The 26756-nt window shown below is 43.3% G+C and overlaps 1 protein-coding gene across 11 annotated transcripts in view; it reads right to left on the minus strand.

Moving 5' to 3' along the window:
• The window catches only part of ST3GAL3 (ST3 beta-galactoside alpha-2,3-sialyltransferase 3), a 243850-nt gene that overhangs the window by 125754 nt on the left and 91340 nt on the right, over nt 1–26756 (minus strand). For 9 of the 11 annotated variants that reach the window (XR_001887297.1, XM_017881894.1, XM_017881891.1 and 6 more), the window contains exon 3: nt 20671–20718. The exons of the other annotated variants lie outside the window; for them this stretch is intronic. Coding sequence is in view for 8 of the 9 variants with exons in the window: in XM_017881894.1 (XP_017737383.1) it covers nt 20671–20718 (48 nt within the window). In the remaining variant the exon portion in view is untranslated. The remainder of the gene's footprint in view (nt 1–20670; nt 20719–26756) is intronic. 11 annotated transcript variants of the gene reach the window in all.

Consider the following 26756-nt stretch of genomic DNA (forward strand, 5'->3'; position numbering starts at 1 on the left):
CTAGAGGACACAAAGGGCAATGGGTGGGCTGCTGCAGGAGAGCACTGCATGGGGACTGGCCTGCACTCCCAGAATCTGTGGCAAAACCTAATGCATGAAGGAGTTGGTGTGGGCTCGTTTCAGGTCCTTTCCAGAAGATCTGCCTAGAGGGTTGACCGGCCCTTAGCCAACAGAAGCAGTGGGTAGATGATGGGATTCCCAGGAGCTATAGAAGTGAGGAGCAAGGCGGAGACATGGGCATTACCCACACCGGGGTAACCACAGAGAAGAGGCCCCTAAGATGGAAAGGGGTCATCAGAACACTCACAAAAGCACCCCACCAGAGTCAGCTTTAACTACTTGTCAGGTCCAGAGAGTACAAACACTCTAGGTCTTTACTGCTCATTCTCTCTCGCTCCCACAGCAATCCCGGATATGTCAGAGGCATATGGGAGAGGAGGGAAGAGGAAAGACAAGCAGGACATGCCCTTTCCCCACCAGGCACCTGCCAGCACTAAGCCCTATTGCGGGGAAGGGAGCACCTGCAGCTTTTATGAATTGAAAGCTGTGACTGTTACACAAGATGGGACCCTCTAAGTTTGGAAATGGCAACTCACTGCGACTATGGAATTCTTATTACTTCAGATGTATTAAGGACATGAAAACATTTTATTTTATTTATTTATTTATTTTTTTATTTTATTTTTTTTGAGAGGAGGTCTGCTTCTGCCGCCAGGCTGGAGTGCAGTGGCCGGATCTCAGCTCACTGCAAGCTCCGCCTCCCGGGTTCATGCCATTCTCCTTGTCTCAGCCTCCCGAGTAGCTGGGGATACAGGCGCCGCCTCGCGCCCGGCTAGTTTTTTTGTATTTTTTAGGTAGAGACGGGGGTTTTCACCGTATTAGCCAGGATGGTCTCATCTCCTGACCTCATGATCGCCGCCGTCTCGGCCTCCCAAAGTGTGGGGATTACAGGCTTGAGCCACCGCGCCCAGCCATGAAAACATTTTAAGGGAACAGTGGGAGACAAAATGAAGGTGTCTGTGATGATCCCTCGATATTTCTTGCATGCTCAACATACTGGTTGCACTAACTCAGGTGAACGGGGTGATTTAGTGGTTCACATAATCAAAACGTAGGAAGGGCCAGAGTGCGGAGGGTCTCAGGGGTGACCAAGAGTGACTGGAATAGAGGGAGCCATCGGGGAGGCCATCGGGCCTCTCTCTATTGTCTGTACTCTCCCCTGGTGAGCTTTCTTCGTAAGTGAGGCAACGTGGCCACCAGCAAAATGTAGGCAAACATCTTCCGCTTTGCCACTGGCAAGGGATTGCATTAGCCCCTCTGCTCCCAAGGGTGAAACTCCTGGGGAAAGGCTAGGGCTGGTGGAGCGTGCACCAGCACTTCATTCTGTTATAGTCACAGAGACTGAGGAGACGGGGTTTGTGGAAAATGATGACTCCCATGTGATACACATGGTTACAAGGAGCATTACCAGAAGAAATGTGTTGTACTGAACAAATAAAGTCCCCTTGCAAACAATAGGAATAATCTTTGAAAAACTAAAGAGCTAGCTAAACCTCAGAGATTAGATTTAGCTGTAAATCTCAGAGCCAGTTACAATGAGCCATGGACCCCATTTCTCTCATCCTCAGTCCTCTGACAAACCCTTCTCATAATGCCCTCTGACTCACGATTCCAACCACCTGGCCCACCCCTCTCTACCTCCTGCCACCACTGAAGCCTGGCAGACCCTACAAGGCTTTTCTTGAGGCTCTCCAGGGGAGGCTGCTTTTCTTCTCCTCTGCCAAGCACCTGTGGGAATGAGAGGGGAGTGCTTATGACATACTTTGCTGCGATTTTCATCATCTTTCCTGTGTTTGGCATCCTTGGGGCTGTTGGATCTGTGGGTTTTAATCACATTTGAAAAAAATTTGGTTCTTATTTCTTCAAATATTTTTCTGCCCTCCTCTTTCTTTTAGGGGCTCCAATAACACATGTGTTAGGGCTGCTTGAAGTCCCATAGCTCACCAGTGGTCTGTTCATTTTTTTTCCCCAGTCATGTTTCACTCTATGTGTCTTTTCTTTTTCTTTTTTATGACAGGGTCTCGCTCTGTGGCCCAGGTTGGAGCACAGTGGTGCAATCCTGGCTCACTGTAACCTCCGCCTCCTGGGTTCAATCGATTCTCCTGCCTCAGTCTCCGGAGTAGCTGGGATTACAGGCACATGCCACCACGCCTGGCTAAGTTTTGTATTTTTAGTAGAGACGTAGTTTCACCATTGGCCAGGCTGGTCTCGAACTTCTGACCTCAAGTGATCCATCCACCTCAGCTTCCCAAAGTGTGGGATTACAGGTGTAAGCCACCACACCCAGCCCTTTTCTTTTTTTAAGAGACAAGGGTCTCAACCTGTAGACCAGCCTGGAGTGTGGTGGCACAATCATAGCTCACTGCAGCCTCCAACCCCTAGGCTCAAGCAATCTTCCTCCCTCAGCCACCTGAGTAGCTAGGACTACAGACAAGCACGACCACACTTAGCTAATTTTTAAACTTTTGTAGAGACAGGGGTCTCACTATGTTGCCCAGGCTGAACTGCTGGCCTCAAGTTATCCTCCTTCCTTGGCCTCCCAAAGTGCTGGGATTACAGGTTTGAGCCACTGTACCCGGCTCTCACTCTGTTTCATTTTAGATAGTTTCTACTGCTGTATCTTCTAGTTCACTATTTTTTTTTATTCTATAGTGTCTAATTTGCTGATTATTCATCCAGTAAATTTTTCATCTCAGACACTGTATATTTCATCTCTGGGAGTTCTTTTTTGAATCTTCCATGCCTTTCCTTAATACTCTCATGCTTTCCTCTGCCTTCTTGAATATAGGAATAGGACATAATGCCCCTAATTCTCTCATTTGTGTCATCTCTAAGCCTGCTTCTACTGATTGCTTTTTCCCTCATTATTGGTTGTGTATTCATGCTTTTCTGAATTGCCTTGTAATTTCTGATTGGCTGCCAGGCACGTGAATTTTACCTTGTTGGGGACAGGATACCTGTGCATTCCTTAAGTATTTCTGAGATACAATTAAGTCATTTGGTCTAAAGCTAATTTTGCACTGTTACTAATTTTGCCCCAGAGATAAGGCAATACCTTCCTGAGTACACTATGTGATACCTCATGCATTATACAGTTTTCCCACAATTCCCAGCCCTGTGTGACCTCTAGGGATTATTCTGGCTGCCCCTTTCCAGTGGTTCTTTCCCCAGATTCTAGTAGTTTTCCCATCCACATATACTCATCAGCTGAGAAGTCCAAGGGGGACCTGCAACAAATCCCCTGAGCTCTCTCTCTGTGCAGTTCTCTCCTCTCTGATGATCTGTGAATTCTAGTTGCCCTGGCCTCCTCAAATGCTCAACTGTTACCTCACCTTCAGACTCCTGGGTTCTCCTTCCCTGCAACGTGGACTGCAAACTCTCCAGGAAGTTGGCTTGGGCAATTACAGGACTAACCTCATTTGCTTCCCTTCTTTCAGAGATCAATGCCCTGCGCTACCAATTGTTCAATGTCTGAAAATATTTCCTTTTTCTTTTTCTGTTTTTTTTTTCAGTCGTTTCTTCTTTCCTCACTTTTTCTTTATTCAGCCTAGACTTCACCTTGCTCAACACTCAGTTCAGCCTGCCCAATTATCTTTCCATTGTGCCCAAACCAAATCTCTCGTTCCTGTTCGACCTTCTCTCCTGAGCTCCACTATTTTTTTTTTTTTTTTTTTTTTTGAGATGGAGTCTCACACTGTTGCCTAGGTTGGAGTGCAGTGGCGCGATCTCAGCTCACTGCAACCACCGCCTCCCGGGTTCAAGTGATTTTCCTGCTTCAGTCTCCCGAGTAGCTGGGATTACAGGCGCCCGCCACCATGCCTGGCTAATTTTTTGTATTTTTAGTAGAGACAGGGTTTCACTATGTTGGCCAGGTCAGTCTTGAACTCCTGACCTCATGATCCACCTGCCTTGGTCTCCCAGAATGCTGGCATTACAGGTGTGAGCGGCTGTGCCTGGCTGAGCATCACATGTGTATATACAGCTGCCTCCTGGACAGCTCCAGTTCAGAGTCCTACGGGCACTTAAAACCTAAACCACACCCCCCAAGTTCATCTTCACCCTCACACACACGCAGAACCTCTTTCTGGATTTCCCACCTTAACGAACAACACTACTATTGACCCAGCTGCCCAAGCTTGAAACCTGGGAGAATTCCTTCATTCCTGCTTCTCTCTTCTTTCTTCTAATTCATTACTACGTCCTTTTAATTCCATGTTCTAAATGGATCTCAAATCTACTTACTTTTCTCCATTTCTACTCCCTTCAGCCTAGACACCTTTACTTCTCACCTGGATTGCTGTATCAGCCTCCTGTTATAGCCCGGTCTCCCTGTGCCTGTCTAATAGATGCTCTACGCTGTAATCAGAGCTATCTTTCTGTTAGATAAATATGGCCATATCACAATCCTGCTTAAAACCTTTGGTTGGACTCTACTGATCTCAGAACAAATCCCAATCTCTTCATCTACAAGGTCCCTCAAGACCTAGCCTGTAGCTACCATTCCTACTTTTTTTTTTTTTTTTTTTTGATACTGTCTCGCTCTGTTGGCCAGGCTGGAGCGCAGTGGCACGATCTTCACTCATTGCAACCTCTGCCTCCCAGGCTCAAGCAATTCTACCTCAGCCTCCCGAGTAGCTGGGATTTTAGGGGTGTGCCACCACACCCGGCTAATTTTTGTATTTTAGTAGAGATGGGGTTTCACCATGTTGGCCAGGCTGGTCCTGAATTTGTGACCTCAGGTAGTCCACCCACCTCAGCCTCCCAAAGTGCTGGAATTACAGGCGTGAGCCACCGTGCCCAGCCTCCTACTTCATTTCTTGATTCCCAGCATCACCCCTGCTTTATTTGATGTTCCTGCCAGGCTGATCTGTTTTATCTTTCTCCAACATAACTTTATAATCTCCAGGCCTTTGAACATGCCTTTCTCTTTATTTAAAGTATTTTCCCTAATGGTTGCAGTGGCTGACGCCTGTAATCCCAACACTTTGGGAGGCCAAGGCAGGCAGACTGCTTGAGCCCAGGAGTGTGAGACCAGCCTGGGCTACATGGTGAAACCTGGTCTCTACTAAAAATATAAAATATTACTCGAGCATGGTGATGTGCACCTGTGGTCCCAGCTACTGGGGAGGCTGAAGTGGGAGGATCACCTGAGCTCGGAAATTCGAGGCTACAGTGAGCCATGACTGCACTGCTGCACTCTGGCCTGGGCAACGGAAGTGAGACCCCGTTTCAAAATAAAAAAATTAAATTATATAATTTCCCAATCCCTTTTCACATTGGTTATTTCCTACACATTATTCCTAAATGACCCACAGTTACCTCTAGCTCAAAATGGTGCAAATCAGACTTATCTCTGCCTGTTTCCCAGTCTTGACCCTTCTTGTTTTTAAACGATGGCATTATCATGCAGTCCTCCAAGAAGGAAATTTTTGGTGAAACCCTAATGTCTCTCATTTCTACATACAGACCCTGTTCCCCTCCCTATCCCATCATTGCTTTTGCTTGAGTCTTCACTGTTGCTTGGTTCATGTGGCAACCTTTTGATCTGTCTTCTCAACCTCATCTCCTGCCACTCCCTTCTAGGCAGCCTTTATGCCTGAGAGTTAGCTACTGCAGGTGACATTTCTCCTACAATGCCTTCACTCACCTTGCTCATCCTTCAAGATAAAGCCATCACCAAAGTTCAATTTCACAGATGTTTTTATAGTACAACAAGGAATTTTACATCTTTCCCTAAATTTCCAGTCCTGTCTTACACTACTGTCTCCCTTGCTCTGTGCTCTGGTGATTTTGGCCTCTTTCAGTTCCTAGAATAAGCCACCTCTTTATTCGGTTAATTCCTGCTCATTCTTTAGACCCTAGTTCGAAGGCCCTCTTTCAGAAAAGCGTTCCTTGCCGGGCACAGTGGCTCAGGCCTGTAATCCCAGCACTTTGGGAAGCCGAGGCAGGCAGATCACAAGGTCAGGAGTTCAAGACCAGCCTGACCAACATGGTGAAACCCTGTCTCTACTAAAATACAAAATTAGCCAGGCATGGTGGTGCATTCCTATAATCCCAGCTACTCAGGAGGCTGAGGCAGGGGAACTGTTTGAACCTGGGAGGTGGAGGTTGCAGTGAGCCAAGATCACACCACTGCACTCCAGCCTGGGCGACAGAGTGAGAGTCCATCAAAAAAGAAAAAAAAAAGAAGAGCATTCCTTGTCCTCCCTGTGTAGACCTCACCCTTCACATGCTCCTGTGCCACAGTGTACTTTCTCCAGTTTGTAATTATACATTTACCAACAGGTGCCTCTCCTCTGCTAGTCTAGATGTTCCACTAAGGCTCTTCTTTTCCTCACAGTTGCATCACCTAACACTATGCTTGGCATGTGGGAGGAATGTTGAACGAAGGACATTTTCTCTGATCTAACTTGTTAGCCTAAACGCACCTTATCTGTGCTCTCCAGCCCTTCTAGAACTTACTCACAAACCTGCAGTGCACATCTGTTGTTTCTGTCCTTTTAGAAACAAGCCCCTTGGGTTTCCTTCAGGGAACTGCTCTTCTCCCATTGCAGGCAAGTGGTGAGACTATCGATGGGATTTATGTCCAAAGTGTAGGCACCTGACAAAAGCTAGGTTAGTGGGACAACTTCTTCCTTAAACTCAGCAACACCAGGGAGAAAAATAATGTGCTGAAGAGAGGGACCACTTGTTCCTGCAACCTAGATTCCTGGGACTGCCCTTCATGTTGTTCCTGAGAGCTGGATGTTTAGATTCTGTGTGTACCCATGTCCTTCTGGTAAATTCCTTTTCAAAAACAGTTATCCCCAGTCAGTTTTTGTTGCTTTCAATTAAACTATCCTAGCTTATATGTATTTGGGTCCTCCTAAGGGGCAGGGCTCACCTCTGCACCTAATATCACGTCTGGCACAGAGCTGGTGTTCCATAAATGTACTGAATGGATGGAGGAGTGGATAGAGTGATCAAATAAGCAAGGCAGCCTAATAAGTAGCCCTGAGACCTGGAGTATTTGTCTTCCTCCAACCCTTGCAGTGAGGGGGCAGTGTTGGTGGTAGCAGTGATGGCAGCAGCAGGGGCTTCTTCCTCTCCCTGTCCTTCTCCCTCGCCCGACATCTTTGACTGCAGTGATTCCCTTGCTCTGGCCCTTCCTGGCTCCCAGCCTATCTGATTACATCACTATCACCTGCCCACAGCAAGCCTCCTCTGGCTCTTCTTAGGCCCAACTGTCTGCCACACTATTTAATGCCCTTCACACCTTCTATTTTCTGGGTTCAGCTTTGGGGTTCTCTTTTAAGAATTCCCAGTTTGCCAAGGTAGTTCCCTCCCATCATGTATAAAGGCCTGAAATTTAACCCTCTCCACAAAGACTTCCTGAGTCACCTGAGTCACTGGCATCTGCCTGCTCCATCCCAACCAAAGTTCTTACCTGACAATCACTTTACTCTCAGCCCCAGCCTCATAGTCATGTTACTGATTATTAAATCTGTGTGTGGCCCCTCACAGAGTTCCCTGACTAGCAGGAAAATTGAAGCATCATCTTTAGGAAGTGTAAATGAGAAAAGAAAGCAATCAGGAAGGCATAGGCATTATGCTCCAGGAATATAGGAGCAGAGCTTCTCTACTGCTGGCGTAGGGCAAGGTTACAGATACCAGCGCATCTCCTTTATACAAATGTGTGCTTAGAGTTGCGTGTGAATTTGCCTTATACAGAGGAACCGCTATTTTGAGTGTACCAACACTTAAGGGACAATTCACCTCTGAGATAGTGGCATGAAAGTCTGGGTCTCACCAGCAGCCCAATGATCCCAGATCTGTACTAAGAACAGAAGACTCTAGGAATCCTGGGTCAGTCAGGCACAATATGCACTGGTATTCCAGCTCTCCGAGCACCTGAAGATACTCTCCTCCCCAGGTATCAAAGCAGAAAGCCAGCAGAAATGTTTAGTCTGATGGCTTAGGCTTCCTGCCTTGGTCAGGCCCAGGATTACAAAAATCACTGACCAAGGAGCTCGTGTGTCTCTGTCCAGCTCCAGGTGGGGAGTGGGCTGATGCAAACCCCTGCCCTTCCCCTCCTGCACGTGTACCAAGTCAGAGCTGTGAATACACAAAGTGCTTTTTCAGATGTCTTTGAAATTAACCACTAACTCTTACATTGCCGCCTTAAAGGAATAAATCAGTCTAGATGTCATAGCAAAAGATTCATATAACTTGTTGGATGAACACTGGAACCCTGATATAAACTCTTACTTAGAAGGTTCAGAAACTGGACATAAACAAAAGGATGCCATGTATTAAAATGTGAATACATGTAATGATGAAACCTTGTTACTTATAAAGCAAAATTAATAGAATTAGAAGAAAAATACACAGTTGGTATACCATCATAAACCACTGAAAAATCAGGCTCACAAAGTGTGAAAATTCAGAAGACGTGAACAGAACAATTACTAAATTTAAACTAACAGACATACAGAGAACCTTACATCCAACAAATGGAGAATGTACATTTTTTTTTCTTTGAGACGGGATCTTGCTATGCTGCCCAGGCTGGATTCAAACTGCTGGGCCCAAGTGATCCTCCCACCTCAGCCCTATAGGTGCGTACCACTGTGCCTGGCCTCTTTACAAGCCATGTAGGGAGCATTTACAAAAACCGACTAGGCCAAGCATAGTGGCTCATACCTGTAATCCCAGCATTTTGGGAGGCCAAGACAGGTAGATCACAAGGTCAGGAGTTCAAGACCAGCCTGGTCAACACAGTGAAACTCCGTCTCTACTAAAAATACAAAAATTAGCCAGGTGTGGTGGCATGCACCTGTAGTCCCAGCGACTTGGGAGGCTGAGGCAGGAGAATCGTTTGAACCCGGGAGGTGGAGGCTGCAGTGAGCCAAGATCACGCCATTGCACTCCAGCCTGGGCAACAGAGCGAGACTCTGTCTTAAAAACAGAAACAAAACAAAACAAAAACCGACCGATTGTGAGGCCATAACACAGGGTCAGCATCCAACCCTTGTTTAATTTAAAATTTAAGTATTGAGAAGATATCACATGGAATAACATTTTATCACTGGCAACAAAATACTGTCAGTTATTTCCCCTGAAGTGATAATGCTCACTTTCATTACTGAGAAAATGTCTGCCAAATTCCAGAGTCTGAAAAACCACAGTCTGTCAATTGTACTTTCAAGTAAAATTATGTTCCATGAAAATGTTGCACGAAAACTCATGGAGCAGAGTGTTGCCCAAGAGGCTGCTGGTCAGTGGTAGGCAGGCCAGGTGGGGACTCCCAGGGGAGCACAGCTCCAGGTGAAGGGCAACACACCCGTCCTCACATATCGGATAATATCTCTGCTTATGTGCATTGAATGTAGCCTCTTATGATCTCCAACCAACTCCAGGGTGACTGCTCTAAGAATTCATATACATTTTGCAATAGAGTTTCATGCTATTTTGAAATATCTGATACAAAAAAGTAAGATTAGATTTGAAATCCATTTGTTCTAACAGAAGAAATTTCAACCTTACAATTTTGATTAAAGAAGAGCTGTTGGATTTTTAAAAATAATTTCAGCTGCTGTAAACATCTGAATAAGTATACATAGGATTTTACATTTTGTCAGTTATTTGTGTGAATGAAATTTCTTTTGATGATAACTGAGTATTTTTTTAAGAGAGTATCATTAAAAGCCTTGACAGGAGTTATGTGAAGCCTTCCCAGGCAAAACTCCTGCCTCCCTGAATAAAAAATTTATGAACACTGAACACAAGACTCATGGTTTTTTAATTAAAAACTTGGCCCGGGCGCTCAGTTCGGTCCGCTCAAGCCTGATAATCCCAGCACTTTGGAGCGCTGTGCTTTCTGCACCCCAACAGCGAGGCGGGGGATCACGAGGTCAGGAGATTCGAGACCATCCTGGCTAACATGGTGAACCACCGTCTCTACTAAAAAATACAAAAACTAGCCGGGCGAGTTGGCGGGCGACCTTGTAGTCCCAGCTACCCTCAGGGGAGCGCTGACGGCAGCCGATTCGCGCGTTTTGAGAATGGCGTAAACCCAGGAGGGCGGAGCTTGCGTGAGCTGCAGATCTGACTCACTGTTCACTTAAGCCTGTGTGGCGACAGTAGCGAGACTCCGCCTCAAAAAAAAAAAAAAAAAAAAAACACTGAAAAGATTTTATGGTATAGCAATTCAACATTTAATACATTTCTTAATACTTTGTGTTTCATTTGGCTCATCATAGTTCTTTTTTGTTCGTTTGTTTGTTTGTGACAGGGTCTCACTCTGTCGCCCAGGTTGGAGTGCAGCGGTGCAATCTCAGATCACCCCAGTCTTGACCTCCTGGGCTCAGGTGACCCTCCCATCTCAGCCTCCTGAGTAGTTGGGATGAAAGGCGCAATGCTGCTGGGACTACAGGCGCAATGCCACCACACCTGGCTAATTTTTGCATTTTTTTGTAGAGACAGGGTTTCACCGTGTTGCCCGGGCTAGTCTCAAATTCCTGGACTCAACTGATCCTCCTGCTTTGGCCTCCCAAAGTGCTGGGATTACAGGTGTGAGCCACCACACCTGGCCTGTTCATCACAGATCTGTAATATTTTTTTTAAAATCACAAATGTTTTCACAATGCCCCCTATGTAGACAACTCCAAGTCCTCTCCTGTTTGTCCTAGTATAGCACGTAAGTATTACTTCCTACCTACGTTCTGATGTGCAATTGGGAACACCAGGCTGTGCAGTCACATCCTGTTCCAGGACAAAAGAGAGAGCTTCTTGAAGGTTCCTGAAGCCAGATGTCCCACTGTAGCCTCACCTTCAGGCTATTGAGCCCCAGAATGGAATTTCAAGGAATACAGTTGTACATGATGAGCCTAACATGCTACTGGCATTTCCGTTTTGAGTGAGCCACTTCCTTTTTTCATTGTAATGAACCACCACAAATTCCAAGCAGCAGTCACTGTACCTGGCACGAAGCAGATGCTTATTAAATGACTGCTACTGATGACAACCACAAATATTCCCCATGAACACCAATTTAAGGAGCATTATTGAGGTATATCAAGTTTGGTATTTTATGGGATAAAAACATGAACTTGGTTCTATCAGAAAATTGCAATGCTTCGAATTATAATTCACAAAGTCATATTGGCAAGATAGTCCATGAGGCAAGAAAACTCCATCTACCCAGAGAAGCAGCTCTGCTGCCAAATCTTCTTTAAAGTGGTTTTTGGCTCCAATCTCCGGGCTATGATGAATTGCTAAGTACAAACGGAATGGCAGTAAATGGAATGAGGACCTATCCTAGCCAAAACAGCTCTGTCATTTCTTAAGAAATGTCACTGTACAATCTCTAAAAAAAAAAACAGTCATGGGGTATATTAAGCATATGTAATATATGCCATGGCTTGGGTGGAGGAGGAAGTTGGCAATAGTTCCAAATGGGCTGTCAGGCTTGCAGAATGAAGGGACTGAGAGGAATTACTATTTATTGAGCATCTTCCTTTGTTCATGCTGTTCTCAGTACTGTCACCTACACAGCCCCATGAGGCAGGTACTATATTTTACAGATGAGGAAACAGAGGTTTAGAGAGGGGAAATATGTTCAAGATTCCCCAATCATGAAGTAGGCTAGCAGGGATGCCGCTGAACCAACCCAGGGCTGATTCTTTTCTTTACGTTATGCTACAATGACTCTCAGAAGAAACTAGAAAAGCAGACCCTCACATTAGCAGCACAGTTTTCATGAGAGCAATGATGTACTATTACCTCCCATCTCCTGCCCGGGGGTGATGTCGGAAGGCCCTGGCCATGCCACACATGAATCATGGGAGTCAAAAGAGGCCTGAGAAGGGCTGGCCAAAGTGCAAATAGCTCCCACATCATCCTAAGTCAGGGAAATAAACCACAGCATGGGATCAATTAATCAAAGATAAACTAAAAGGAAAAGCATTTTTCTAAAATAAACACAGAAAAACCTACTGACCTAGACTAAATTAACTGATTGAGTAAAATAACTTAGAAGTTTACAAACTAAGATCCAATCTCAAATTGGTGTATGTTGGTGTGGGGGAGGTGAGAGGCCTAGCAGGAAGCTTCTGGTAACAGAGTCCCCTGTGACTATCAGGCCTCCATCTGAGTACAGCACAGCTCTTCTCCAATGTGGCATACTGGGGGCCAAGGGAGCATGACACATCCTTGGCCCCAAGTAAGAGAATCACAGGCTACAGAAGGAGCCCTGGAAGCCTCACCCAGTAGATAGAAGCCCCCTCCCATGGCAGCCAAAGATGTCACTGCACCCATCTATCTCCCTCCTGTCTTGGGAAAACAGCAGACATCTAGGGCTGAGTACTGCAGTGAATTCAATCCTGTTCACAGCATCAACTGTGTCCAGCTCATACCAGGGCATCTTGCACTAAGCTGCAGGAGGATTAGGAGGGACAGCATGTCAAAAGAGCTGCTGGTACAGGAAATGGGAAAAAATAGTCTGCAGTTTGTGTCTTAAACTTCATGGAGCTTACCACCTTGTAGGGTAGATAAGGCATAAATACTCACTGAAATGGTCTGAATGTTGGGTGTCCCCTGCAAATTCATGTGTTTGAACCTGATATCCAGTGTGATCGTATTAAGAGGTGGGGCCTTCAGAAGGTAATTAGGTCATGAGGGCTCCACCCCCAGGAATGGGATTGATACTTTTATCAACGAGGGCTGAGGGAGCCTATTCGCCTCTTCTGTCTTGCAAGGACACACACAGAAGGTTCCATCTATGAGGAATGGACCCTTTCCAGACACTGAATCTGCTGATGTCTTAATCTTGGACTTCTCAGGCTTCAGAACTGTGAGCAATAAATTTCTGTTGTTTATAAATTACCCAGTCTAAGGTATTTTTGTTATAGCAGCCCAAAGAGACGACGACAATCACCAAGCAATTATTAAACAAAATAAGAGAGAGCTCCACTCACCAAACAAAAATAACTGAATTTTTTCCCAGTTATAAGAATAATATATGCTCGATACAAAAATCCAAATCCAAAAAACTTATAAAGAATGAAGTAATAACCATTTACCTAGGGTTAACTGCTACAAATATTTTGGTGACTATTTTCCCAGAAATCTCTCTTTCTATAAACGCTGTCTATGTATGAATGTACATAAATAATTTTACTTACACTTGGCCTTAATATACATGCTGTTTGTTTCTGTTTTGTTCACTCAACAGTATCCTCAACATCTTCCATGTCAATAAAAGTAAAATTGCATCATCATCTTAAATGACTGCACAGTTACTCCAGTGCATGGATATGCCATTGACCTCAAGCACTCCTTAATTAGTGAATATTATTGTTCCTAATTTTCTATTCCTTAACACCTATTTATTTAACACCTATTTAGGACCTATTATGTGCCAGGCGCATTCTAAATACCAGTGATACAGTGATGAACAAAACAGACCAAGTCCTTGGCCAAAATGAAGCCTACATTCCAGTGGGGGAGATTGACAGTGTATCAGTAAATAAGCAAATAGTTTGAAAGAAGTAGGTGTGCTAAGAAAAACTGAAGACATACCTTTTTAGAGAAGGACTGGTTAGAGGAGTGGACTACTTTAGATGAAGTGGTCTGGGAAGACCTTCAGGCAGAGATGACAGTGGGACAGAGGACTGAAGACAGCAATGCAAAGCAGGAGGTAAGAACAGCCTAGGAAGTGGCAACAGCAAGCACAAAGACCCTAAGGCGGGAAAGGACCTGACATCTTCAAGGAGCCGCAGGCATGCCAATGTAGCATGAGGGCAGTGGGCTGAGGGCAAATGAACTACAGGGAAATCTGAGAGGTAAGTAGGACCCAGGAAGGAGGGACAAGTTTGGATTTTATTCTAAGTGTACTGTAAGGTCACTGGAGAGGCTTCAGTGGTAACAAGACAGGATCCGATTTATGTTTCTGGAAGATTACTCTGGCTACAATGTACAGAAGGCAATAAGTGGCACAGATAGGTCAGTCAGGAGATGTTTCTAGTCTAGGGAAGAGAAGATGGTACCTTGGGCAGTGGTGCTAGAAAGAAGCAGCTAGAGAAGAACACATGGTGAAGACAGGAAAGTGGGAGAGGGTAAAGGAAGAGGAATAATTAGGGTGATTCTAGGTTTGCAGCCTGAACTTTCAGTTGGGTAGATGGGGAAGAAAAAGTGGGAGAGGAACTAGTTTCAGCATACAGGTCCTATATATGTTTCATCAGATTTATATATAAGCATTTATACATAAGTATTTGGTTTCAGGAAGCTGCTATAAATGTGTTTTAAATTTTGGTTTTCAACTGTTCATTGCCAGTACATAAAAACATGATGAACTTCTGCGTTTTTTTTTTTTTTTTTGAGAAGGAGTCTCACTCTGTCACCCAGGCTGGAGTGCAGTGGCCAGATCTCAGCTCACTGCAAACTCCGCCTCCCGGGTTTACGCCATTCTCCTGCCTCAGCCTCCCGAGTAGCTGGGACTACAGGCGCCCGCCACCTCGCCCGGCTAGTTTTTTGTATTTTTTTAGTAGAGACGGGGTTTCACCGTGTTAGCCAGGATGGTAACTTCTGCGTTTTGACCTCATAACCTGTCATCTTGCTAAACTCAGTTATTAGTTCTAGGAGTGTTTTTGTAGCTTCCTTGGGATTTCTTATGTATGCAATCATGTCATCTATGAAAAGGGTTAATTTTGTTTCTTCCTGTCCATTCTGTATCCTTTTTATTGCTTTATTCCATTGACTAGAACTTCCAGAAATGTTTCCTGATGTTAGGGGGAGAGCAGTCTTTTACTATAAAGTATGATGTTTGCTGTAGGTTTTTGTAGATGGCTGACATCAGGTTGAAGAAGTTCCTTTCTCTGTTTGCTGCGTGTTTTTTTATCATAAATAGTTGTTGAATTTTGTCAAATATGTTTTCTTCATCAATTAATAAGACAATGCAGTTTTTTTTTTCTTTAGACAGTTAATACAGTGGATTATATTGAATTTTTTTATTGTTGAACCAGCCTTCCATTCCCAGGATAAACCACACTTGGTCACCAAATTTGGGATGCTTTAGCCATTGTTTCTTCAAATATTTCTTCTGGAACTCCAAAGACACGAATGGTAAACCTTCTGGTATTGTCCCACAAGTCACTAGGCTCTGTTTAACTTTTAAAATATTTTCTCTGCTGTTCCAATTGGATAGTTTTATTGCTTTATTTGGTTCTTCTTTGTATTTTCTTCCTCTTTTTTTTTCTTTGCTAAGACATTCATTTTTAAAAATCTCTTCTATTTTAAAATTTTTTTAGAGATAGGGGCTCACTGTCACTTAGGCTGGAGTGCAGAGTGCACCTAGGCTGGTGTGATCATAGCTAACTGCATCCTTGGACTCCTGGGCTCAAGTGATCCTCCTGCCTCAGCCTCCCAAGTAGCCGAGACTACAGGTGCGTGCCACCACGTCTGGCTAATATTTTCCTTTAATTTTGTAGAGAAGAGGTCTCCGCAATGTTGCCCAGACTGGTCTCAAATTCCTAGCCTCAAGCAATCCTGCTGCCTCAGCCTCCCAAAGTGTTGGAATTACAGGCATGGGCCACTGCACCTAACGTTTATTTTTTTGGCTAAGATTTTCTAGTTTTCTATTCATTTCAACAGAATTTGCCTTTACTTTAGGGAGCATTTTTATCATAGCTGTTTAAAAAGTCTTGGTTAGATTATTCAAACATCTGTGTCACCTCAGCACTGGCATTGGTTGATTAACTTTTCCTATGCAAGTTCAAATTTTCCTGGTTCTTCATTTTGGTTCATATCTGGGATATTCTGAATATTGTTATGAGACTCTACATCTTGTTTAAATCCAGTGGAGAATGTTTATATTTTTGTTTTAGCAGACAATCGACCAGGTTGGGTTCAGGCAGCAAATTCCAACTACCCTTCTGTGGATTGTGGTTTCAACATCAGTTCCATTTTCAAAAGCTAGTCAGAAGAGTCCTCTGTGTGTGCATCCAGTCTGGGACTTGGGCAGTGGTCTGTCCCTTAGTTCAGTTCTGAAAGTCTTTGGTATGTTTAGAATCAGATGCACACATGCACAGCTTGGGTTATCCTGAAGTCCATAAATAACTTAAAGGGGTTGCTTTCCTGAGCTCCCTTTCCCTTTGTTTTCTCTTTTGTGCCTCCTGGTTCCTTGGGCCTACCCTTCCTGGGCCTCTGGCCAGAAAGCTGGGGCTTTAGTTACCACATTCTGCCAAGAATTTTCTGAACTGCACTCAAATCTGGGGCCAAGTAGCAGGAAGGCAAAGACAGAAAATAAGCAACCAAAATTGCACCCCATCCTCTTGGGACTACAGCTCCTCTGATCAGAGAGGAAGGTTCCCCTCCCTCAGTTTTAGGTGCTTGAAGGGCCTACTGCTGCCACTGTCCCTACCACCATCACTGTGGGATTGCCTGGGGGCTGGGGCATGAGGGAACAACTCTTAGAAGTTGTCTGAGCCTTGGAAGCCCTTTTCCCACCCCAGAGCTTTAACTAGAGGTCTTCTCCTGAAGCTGTTTGTGCCTTAGTGTCCATTGCTGAGGTTTGGGGTACCTTGAGTCCAAGACATGGGGCAATGAAGGGAAAATAGGAAATTCACTGCCACTTTAGTAATACATTGAATTCTGGTATTCTTCCCCTATCTGTCTGCTACTATTTATGTCTCAGAGTCCTTAAACTGCTATTAAATGCATTCTGAACAGGCCTTTAGCTGCACTGAGAGATAGGGTGAGTGTGCTCACTCCATCTTAACTGGAACTGGAACCTTTTTTCTTACTTTTAAGTACCTACGCTAACAGAAAGAAAGTCAAATAGGGATTAATTGCAAAGTTATCCTGCTAAAGTTCTAAAACGTTCTTGGCGATGTGGTACGCTACGCCCAACACTTTGTAAATTCTCTCCAAATAAAATAGTAAAGCGGCCACTGTGAAGACCTCTGCCCAGCTCTTCCCTGGTACCATTCCCTTTTAGGCTTGATGCAAAGCATGAGATAGCAAAACGATTGGCCTCTTGCAAATATTCCATGAGAGCATGCGTAAGGCAGAACTAGGTGTGGAAGCTGGTAGGTGTTGTTGGGAAAACTAAAGGCTAAGTAAACTGAAAACCAGTCATAATTTGAGGCTGACTCTGAATCAACTTACTCTATCCTCCACTAAGAGGGAGTCAGCGGAAAAATGTCTGAATTCTCATTCTTTGCCAGCCTTCACTGAGAACCATGTACAAACCTGGAGCCTTATTGCCATAGTCCATAGTTATTTGCAGATTAAGCCCAAGATCTTTTTATAACTCCAAGGGAAATGGAGGCTGAGGACCAAAATCCCCTTGAACATTGTTAGCTGTACATTGAGGTTTTATGTACTTTTCTATACATTTGCTATATTTTACATTTTTAATACAATGCCCAGCTAGTGAGTTACTGTAAAATGGACACCTATATAACCCCCTTCAGGTCACTAAAAAGAATATATCAACACGCTAGAAGCCCCCCTGTGCCCATCCCTCAACATACCCCCTTGAACACCACCATCTAGCTATTATAGAATTCAATTCCTTGCTTTTAATACTGAATTCTGTATCTAAGCAAATATGGTTTAATTTCATTTGTTTTTGAACTTTATATAAAAGGATAAACACAGTATGTACTGTTTTGTCTGACTTCTTTCACCCAACAATACGTCTTTAAGACTTATCCATGTTGTTGCATCTGGCTATGGTTTGCTCATTTTTACTGTTCCCTATGAATATAATTTGCATATTCATTCTACTGTTATTAGGTATCTGAATTGTTTTTGGTTTTTGACAATTATGAACAATGTTCTTATAAACATTCTTATACATGTATCTTGCATATATATGTCCTGTTATGTATAAGCATCCATTTCTGCAGATAATATACCTAGAGGAGGAACTGCTAAGTCACCAGGTATGTGTATATCCAAATTTACCTAGATACTGCCATAGTTTATTCCACAGTGGTTGTACCAAATTATGCCAAAAGAAGTAAAAATCAAAGTTTTCACTGCACCACATCCTTCTCAACATTGGAGTTGTCAAGCTTTTCAAGTTTTGCCATTTGGTAGATGTGTATTAATTTCTCATTGGGATTCTAATTTGCATTTCGCTGAGTACTAACCCAATCAAACACCTTTTCAGAGGTTTGTTGGCCATTTGGATTTCTTCTTTTGTGAAATGCCTATTCAAGTCTTGCTCATTTCTGTAATGGGTTGCTCCTTTATTCCTATTGATTTCTGTCATTCTTTGTTCTGTTTTGTTTATTTGTGCTGTAAAGATCTTTTTTCACTCTGGATTTCCTTTCACTCTCTCTCTCTCTTCTTCTTTCCTTTTTTTTTTTTTTTTTCCCAGAGACAGGGCCTCACTCTGTCACCTAGGCTGCGGTGCAGTGGTGCAATCATAGCTCATTGCAGCCTCTAACTCCTGGGCTCAGGTGATCCTCCTGCTCAGCATCCTGAGTACCTCAGACTACAGGCACACACCACCATGCCCTCACTATTTAAAAAAAAATTTGTAGAGTTGGGGTCTCACTGTGTTACCCAAGCTGGTCACAAATTCCTGGCCTCAAACTGTCCTCCTGCCTCAGCCTCCCAAAGTGCTGAGATTACAGGTGTGAGCCACTATGCCCATCCAGCCTGCCTTTTCACTCTCTTAATAGGGTCTTTTGATTAATAGAAGTTCTTAACCTTTATGTAATAAAATGACCAATCTTTTACTACACAAATAGACACAAGTTTTGGATCAATTTAAGAACTCTTTCTGTCTGTCCATTCTACCTTAAAGTGACTTCTCCTGCCTCAGCATTTTGGTGGGAAACATACAAGGTATGAGATAGAAAGATGCTAAGAGAGAGAGTATGGGCTCTAGAGTTAGACAGAGATCAATGGCCCAGAACAGGTTACTTCATGTCTTTGAGCATTAGCTTCTTTATCTATAATAAAGATATCAAAGCTATTGTAAGGAGATCTAGTATTTGATAGCACAGCAGAGTGATTACAGTCAACAAAAATTTATTGTATATTTTGAAATAATTAAAAGTATAATTGAAATATCTGTAACACAAATAAGCTGTAAATGCTTCAGGTAATGGATACCCCATTTACCCTGATGTGATTATTACTCATATGCCTGTATCAAAACATCTCATGTACCTTTTAAATATATACACCATGTACCCATAAACATTAAAAATTAAAAAAATTAAAAATTAAAAGCGATTGTGAGAGATAGCTGAGAGGTGTATAAAGCACTCAGCACAGTGCTGGCACACAGTAAAATAGGCAGGCCCTCAGTAAATAGTGGTGGCTGTGATCATATTCTCTGAATGTCTTTCCTCTTGTCCACTCTATCTTCAGCTGCCTGTACCTCATGGCTGTTTTGTGAATCATCAATCTATCATATCAAAGGACGGCAAAATGAATTAACTGCCCTCAACAGGCCAGCAGTCTCCCTGGGATTCACGGGCGGTACCTGTGGTACGAGGCCCACCTGACTTTACCTAAAAACACAGAGACACTCTTCCCTCAAAGTCATGTCATTCTGAGGCTCCCATAGGGACCCAATGGTAGCAAGCTGAAGAATCAAAGTAGTATCTTCCCACTTCCTGTCAACATGTACAGTGGTGTGGAACAGGTAAACTGCCCCAGACATGGGAGAGCCAGGCTCCATTGGGTCTGGGTGAATTTGGGGCAGGTGTGCTGATCTGTGTGTCCTGCACTGTAAACAGGGAAGAGAAGGAGTATGTCTACCTACATGCATTTTGGCATGAGTGCACAGTACAGTGTGGTACTCCTCTCCTGGAAGAGGTCTGCATTTGAGTATAAGGGGTATGCGTGTAAACGTGCAATGCAGTGTATGTCCTCAGGAAACTGGGATGCTCCCACCAGCCCAGCATTCTAGTGGAGAGGCCTGATGATTATCTGCTCCAGCATTCCCACAGCTTGGGGTCTTTCAATGCCCTCTGCTCCACCTTCTGAGACAGGATATATGCACAGAAAACAGACACCCTTTTATGAGACTCTTGACAACTCTGAATGAAGAGGGAGCATCTACTGCAACTCCTCTGTGCACACTTTTTTTTTTTTTTTTTTTTGAGGCAGAGTTTCGCTCTTGTTGCCCAGGCTGGAGTGCAATGGCACGATCTCGGCTCACCACAACCTCCGTCTCCCAGGTTCAAGCGATTCTTCTGCCTCAGTCTCCCTAGTAGTTGGGATTACAGGTATGTGCCACCACGCCCGGCTAATTTTGTATTTTCAGTGAGACAGGGTTTCTCCATGTTGGTCAGCATGGTCTCGAACTCCCGGCCTCAGGTGATCTGCTCACCTCGGCTTCCCAAAGTGCTGGGATTACAGGCATGAGCCACCGCGCCCAGCCAGTTCCTCTCTGCACACTTTTAAAGTAACTGGAAAAGTTCTCTGGATGTGTCCCTCTTCTGCTTCCCTGACCATAAAGTCTCTAGAAAGGCTTCTTGAGACTTCCCCCAATTCTGGGGTATTCCATTGCCCTCCCCAGCAAACCCATAATTGATTAGGCTTCACAATAAATATGGCTAATATTGAAGGCCAAAAAGATGATAGAGGGGGAAGAGTTGGTACCTGAGCCTAGTGCTTGTCCAGCGGAGTCAAAGGAAAGAACCACTGAATCTGCAACACAAGAGGACAAGTTCATTTCTTTCTCCTTCTTATAGTAAAAAAGCAAGCTCCCACTGGCTCTGCCCAAACCCTCCCTCAAAGGAGTCAACCAGAAGGGAACTCAGTTGCACAGCCCAGCCTCCCAGGCCCATGCCCACCCATCCACTGGGCCAGGAGACCCTGCGAGCCCAGTACCCCTTGCCTCCTGCCAGAAGGAGAGACACCTCAGGGCAGGAAGCAGGCCCCAAATTCTTTAGAGGCATGTCTTGCCAGATTAGGGGACAAATTTACTTCTTTTTCCTTCTTCTAGTGAAAATGGAATTAAAACAAAGCAAAATAAAACTTCCTTCCTGAATCTAGTTAAAGGCACTAACATTTCCCCTTTGATCTCTCCCTTTCTTCTACTTATATACTCAATTGTTTATTGTTTCTTCCCCAAAAAAGGCTTAAAGTGGCCTACTGAAATTTACAGTATACACTAGAATTTCAAAATGAAGACGTAAAAGAAAGGAAAAAGACTACATAGTGGGGGAAATGTTAGTGCACAAAATGCATGCCATGAGTACCTATGCAAACACCATAGGCAGAATCAGGGCCTGAGCCTCCAAACAGCCAAAGAAAAAAGGAAATGAACAGTTACAAGACTCAGTACTCACAGGGCATGCATTCATTCATTCATTCATTCAAATGTCCAATAAATATGCATTGGGCATCTACTATGTGCAAGATACTATACTATGACTGAGATACAGCAGCAAACAGAAAAAGCATGGTCTCTATCCTTATGGATCTTTCTGCTATCAGTCTGGGAGAAAAAAATGTTACCAAAGAACAAACTATTTAACTAGAAACTGATAAAAGAAAAAAAGGAAGTATTATGAAAGTTTATATTAGGAACTGGACTGAGTACAGAAGGCGAGTGGGTGCTGGATAGGGAAGACATCTCTGAAGAAGTGACACCTGACCTCAGAGCTGAAGGATAAGTGAGGGTCAAACCCAACAAGAATGGAATGGGACATTCAAGGCAGAGGGAAGGCCATGTGTGAAGACCTGAGGCAAAATGGAGTCTAGTGCTCCAGAGCAACTGAAAGACCAAAACATAAAAGCAAATACTGTACGGTGATCAGAGAGAACTTTCTCTTGTGGGCCTTAGAAAAAGAGATTCCAGCCAGGTGCAGTGGCTCAAGCCTGTAATCCCAGCACTTTGGGAGGCTGAGGTGGGCGGATCATGAGGTCAAGAGATCAAGACCATCCTGGTCAACATGGTGAAACCAGTCTCTACTAAAAATACAAAAAAAAAAAAAAATTAGCTGGGCGTGGTGGCACATGCCTGTAGTAGCTACTCGGGAGGCTGAGGCAGGAGAAGCACTTGAACCTGGGAGGCAGAGGTTACAGTGAGCTGAGATCATGCCACTGGACTCCAGCCTGGTGACAGAGCAAGACTCCATGTAAAAAAAAAAAAAAAAGAAAGAAAAAAGAAAAAAAACCAGACACTGTATGCTGTTGAAGATTGTATATTCTACATTTCTATACTAAGTAACTGTAAATCTTGTATGGCTGTTTCTTACAACATAAGCCAATGCCAAATGATGGCATAAATTAAACATAGAGCTCCATAAAAATAATTGCAAGGGGCACCAAGATGATGTGAGGCCCAAGATAACCCAGGAGACCCCAGACACAAAAGGGATCAGATTCCAAAGACTTACTCACTCCAAAGGAGTGTCAGCTGGATGCAAATGGCACCAGAGTCTACAGCCACACCCCGCCCAAGCATTATGGGCATTTTCTCTCATTGCACATGAACATTCAACACAATAGTTATCATAACTGTACATAACATCTGTTCCCACTGCTAGGTTGTAAGTTCCATAAAGGCAGACACCACATCTGCTTTATTCACTGCTACATTACCAGCATAACACCTGGCACTCAATATCTGCTGAATAACAATGTATAGAAAAATGAATGAATCACAAATTTTCGACACTCTTTCATCAATATTTTTTTCTCACATTCATGTGTTTGCTAAGAACTGGGTGGCAGAGAGCTGGAGGATGTGGTTTCTGAGGCAGATACTCTGTACTGCCAGTTAAAGATAGATCCATATGCTTTGAAATCTGCCAAGAAAAAGGTAGGATTGTCACTTTTTTTCAAAATGTGGAATCACAATCAGGACACTTGGATGAACAGATAAGTGACCATCCTATCTCATACAATCAATGTCTAACTCATAAATTCTACTTCTTTTTTCTTTTTTTTTTTTTTTTTTTTTTAATAGAGACAGAGTCTTGCCCTGTCCCCTGGGCTGGGGGAGTGCAGTGGTGCAATCGTGGCTCATTGCAGTCTCTAACTCCTGGGCTCAAGTGATCCACTCACATTAGCCTCCCAAACAGCTAGGACTACAGGTGCATGTGACACCCTGCCTGGCTAACTTTTCAATTTTTTTTTTTAGAAATGAGGGTCTTGCCATATTGCCCTAGTTGGTTTCAAACTCCTGGCCTCAAGTGATCCTCCTGCTTTGATCTCCCAAAATGTTGGGATTACAGGCACAAGCCATCATGCCTGGCCAATTCTACTTCTTTACCAGCATTTCTCACATTTATCTCCTCTCATTGAGAAGACTGACTCCTCCAAACCCCTGCTTTTGAAAACAGCTTTATTGAGGTATAATTCACACACCATGAAATTTACTCATATTCAATTTTACTCATACTGCAATTCAATAATTTTTAGAAAATTTACAGAGCTCCATAACCATCATCACAATCCAATTTAGAACACTCTCATCACTCCAGAAAGATCCCTCATGTCCATTCAGTCATTCTCTGCCCCCCACCTCCAGCCCCAGGACCCACCAAGTTACTCTGTCTATAGATTTGCTTTTCTGGACATCTGCCTATCATCTTTTGCTGGGACTGCTCTTATTGCCCCCAAAACACACCTCTGCCTCCAGCATAGCCCATTTCCATCCATCTTTCTACTGATTTCTCCAAAAAGTATAACAGATTGTGTCTCTGCTCTTCAATAAAACCCTTCAGAGGCTTCCTGTGGCCTGTAAGATAAAGTTCAAGCTCTGACATTCTATGTCTTTATCATTTGCCTCATTTACCACCTCGAGTTCCAGATACGCAAAATTACTCATATTTCCCAAGAGATGTGTGCCTTCATGTGTTCGGACATTGGACATATTATCTTCTCTGCAGGTTTGCATTAAAAAAAAAAAAAAAAACTCCCACTTTTCCACTGAGACCAACTCAATTGACCCCTTTTTCCTGAAGCTGTCTCTGATCAGTTCTGCTCACTTACTTCTTTAGGCCATCACTGTACTTCTATTATGGCATTCATTATACTGCATTATAATCCTTGTTTGCTTTTCTTCTTCTTTCATTAAACTGAAAGTTCCTTGAAGACAAAGATTGTCTATTCATTTTGAGGCTTTGATGCCTAACTAATGACTGACACATACAAAGTGGTCAATATGTTTATTCAACTAAGAAATAAGCTAGGAAGTATTCTTGCTTTCTTTCAAAGGTGATGTTATCTGAGTGATATTTTACAAGTTAGGGGTAAAATCCATTCTGCGTATTGACTCCCATCAGTTCCAATCAGTCCTGAAGTGTGCTTGTCCTGTGAAGGTTCAGGGGTCCAAACCGGGCCTCACCCTAGGAAAATGAGTGCTTACACACAGAGTATCTGCACAGGAGGAATAAGAAAAGCATCCTAAGAGTTTTCTAGATGAGAGATCACATTCCCCTGAAGAAGACTGGGAATGGAATTCTGAGGAGCTGACTGCCCAGATGAGCAACAATAAAAACAAGCATCTCAAATTTTTACTGCAGTTGACAAGTATTTTTCCAACTGCAATTTATCTTCTTTGTACTCACAAGCAGTCTGGATATAAAGTCTCTTTTAAACTTTTCAAATTACATGTACAGAAAGAAGGCTAAAAGTTAACTAAAAGACTAAAACTAAGATAAAAGAGACTAAATCTTAACGTGGTTGTCTCTGGGTGGCAGAATTATAGTAATGCTTATTCTCTGCATTTTTGTAAACTTTATATAGCAAACGTATTACTTGCATCATTTGAGGGGACAAAAAGTTCAAAAAAGAACTTCTGAATTCAGCTCTAGGATTTTAACCTCCAACTCACTGGTACCAATGCCAAAAGATGGAAGGTTCTTGAATGCCTTCATCATTCACTGTACATGCTGAAACGCTGTTGAGTTTTTCTCTTTAATTACTGAGGTCATCCTTATTGTTCATGATACTTAAATATTCCCCAACAATATCAGTCTAAATGGACTGGGCTTTCCTCGCCCTTCTTTACTTCTCCCTCCTTCTCACAAATATTATCAAGTGGCTATTACACGCCAGGCCCATGGAGCCAAATTAGAGATAGCCTTTGCCTTCAAGACAAGGAAGACAGACCACTTCGTAAACACTTAAGATAAAATAAAGTGATAAGGGGAGCATCAAACAGGTGACAGTCTACTGGAAAGAGTCAAAGTCTTTGCAAATATTATTTCCAATGGTAGTGGAATGCTCCTACAATCATACATTTTTCAACTTCAGAAGAGGCAAGTGAGAGAGTAGATATTTTCAGAGGAAGTTAGTGACATATTCATGCTTTGTGTAAGTTTTTAAATGAAATCTGCTATGAGCATTAAAGGTTTGATGAATTTTGTTTTGATGAATTTTGCTTTGACTTCAGAAACAGTTTGGCCATTCATTATTTGTGATTTATTCTAAAGGATGTAAGATTATTTTAGTTATAAACCACTTTGACAGCTAACGGGAAAACTTAGTATTCAACAAACTGAGAAGTTTGCTTTGCAAGAAACAGAGCAAGAATATCCCGACTTCTCCCTCTCAGGCTAGCAAATATGTCATTTTTACTTCAGTCATCCCAGGCTCCAGCTGTTCCTGGCTCCCAGGCCAGAGGCAGCCATGTGGCATGCCATACAAGTGACCAAACAGAATTCCAGACCGAAATACAGCACAGCCTTGCTGCACATGACTTTGTTCAATGAGGAAACCTAGAATTTACTGGCAAGCTTTTATTATAGTCAGATGTTTCCTGTGTCTGGTTTCTGAAGTGGAATAAAAGGAATCTAAAGGGAGTATGAAGAAGAATGGGGCTCAGTCTTTCTGGCTGTTGGACAAATTTCCAGAGCACAAATTATGCAGCGAATGAGCTACCTTTTGGGGTATACTTATCTTCAGCCAACTACCATGTGTAAGCCTGAGAGATGTAAAAATGGACTAAAAGAAAATTGTTCCCTCAAGTAGCTCGCAACCTAACAGGTAAAATAAAAATACATATAAAGCTAAACACAAGACACAGCCACGGAAAAAACAGTAACAAGGGAGATTTCACTGTTTATCAATTTAACAGATGTTTACTGAGAAACTACTACACACTAGGTTTAAAAATACAGTAGTGAGTAACATAAAAATGTTCTTATTCTCAAGGAATTTTTGTTTTAGTCAGGGAGATACAAAACAACCAAACAAATGAAATGAACAAAATAACTGAACAGTGATAAGTGGTCCGAAGAATATTAAAGCATGTAACAGAGACCAAGGGTAGAGGTACAGGCAGTGTTAGTTAGACAGGGTGTTTCAGGAAGGCTTCTCTGAGGAGGTGGCACCCAGGCTGAGACCTGGAGACAGAAGCCAGCTAAGAAAAGATCAAGAGAAAGAGTTCCAGGCAGAAAGAAAAGCAAGTGCAACAGCCCTGCTACATCTAAAGAAGAGGTCAGAAGGTCAGTGTTGCTGGAGCACAGAGCACAGAAAACAGGAGGTGGGAAAACGAGGCCAGAGAGGAAGACAGGAGCTGCATCTGCAGGAGGGTGTACAGGCTGCAGAAAGATGTCTGTGTTCTATTTCATTAGCAACGAGAAGCCCTGCTTAAAACCCCAGGAGTAACAGGGTTGGATTTATATTTTTAAACATAAACTTTGGCCACTATGTGGGAACTAAATTGATTATTCTGGCAACAGAGTAAAAGGTAGATTAGGGGAGAGAGACTGAAGACAGGGAGATCA

This window comes from Rhinopithecus bieti, unplaced genomic scaffold (genome assembly GCF_001698545.2).
Source record: "Rhinopithecus bieti isolate Rb0 unplaced genomic scaffold, ASM169854v2 scaffold_12155, whole genome shotgun sequence".
In the NCBI taxonomy this organism is placed as follows: domain Eukaryota; kingdom Metazoa; phylum Chordata; class Mammalia; order Primates; family Cercopithecidae; genus Rhinopithecus; species Rhinopithecus bieti.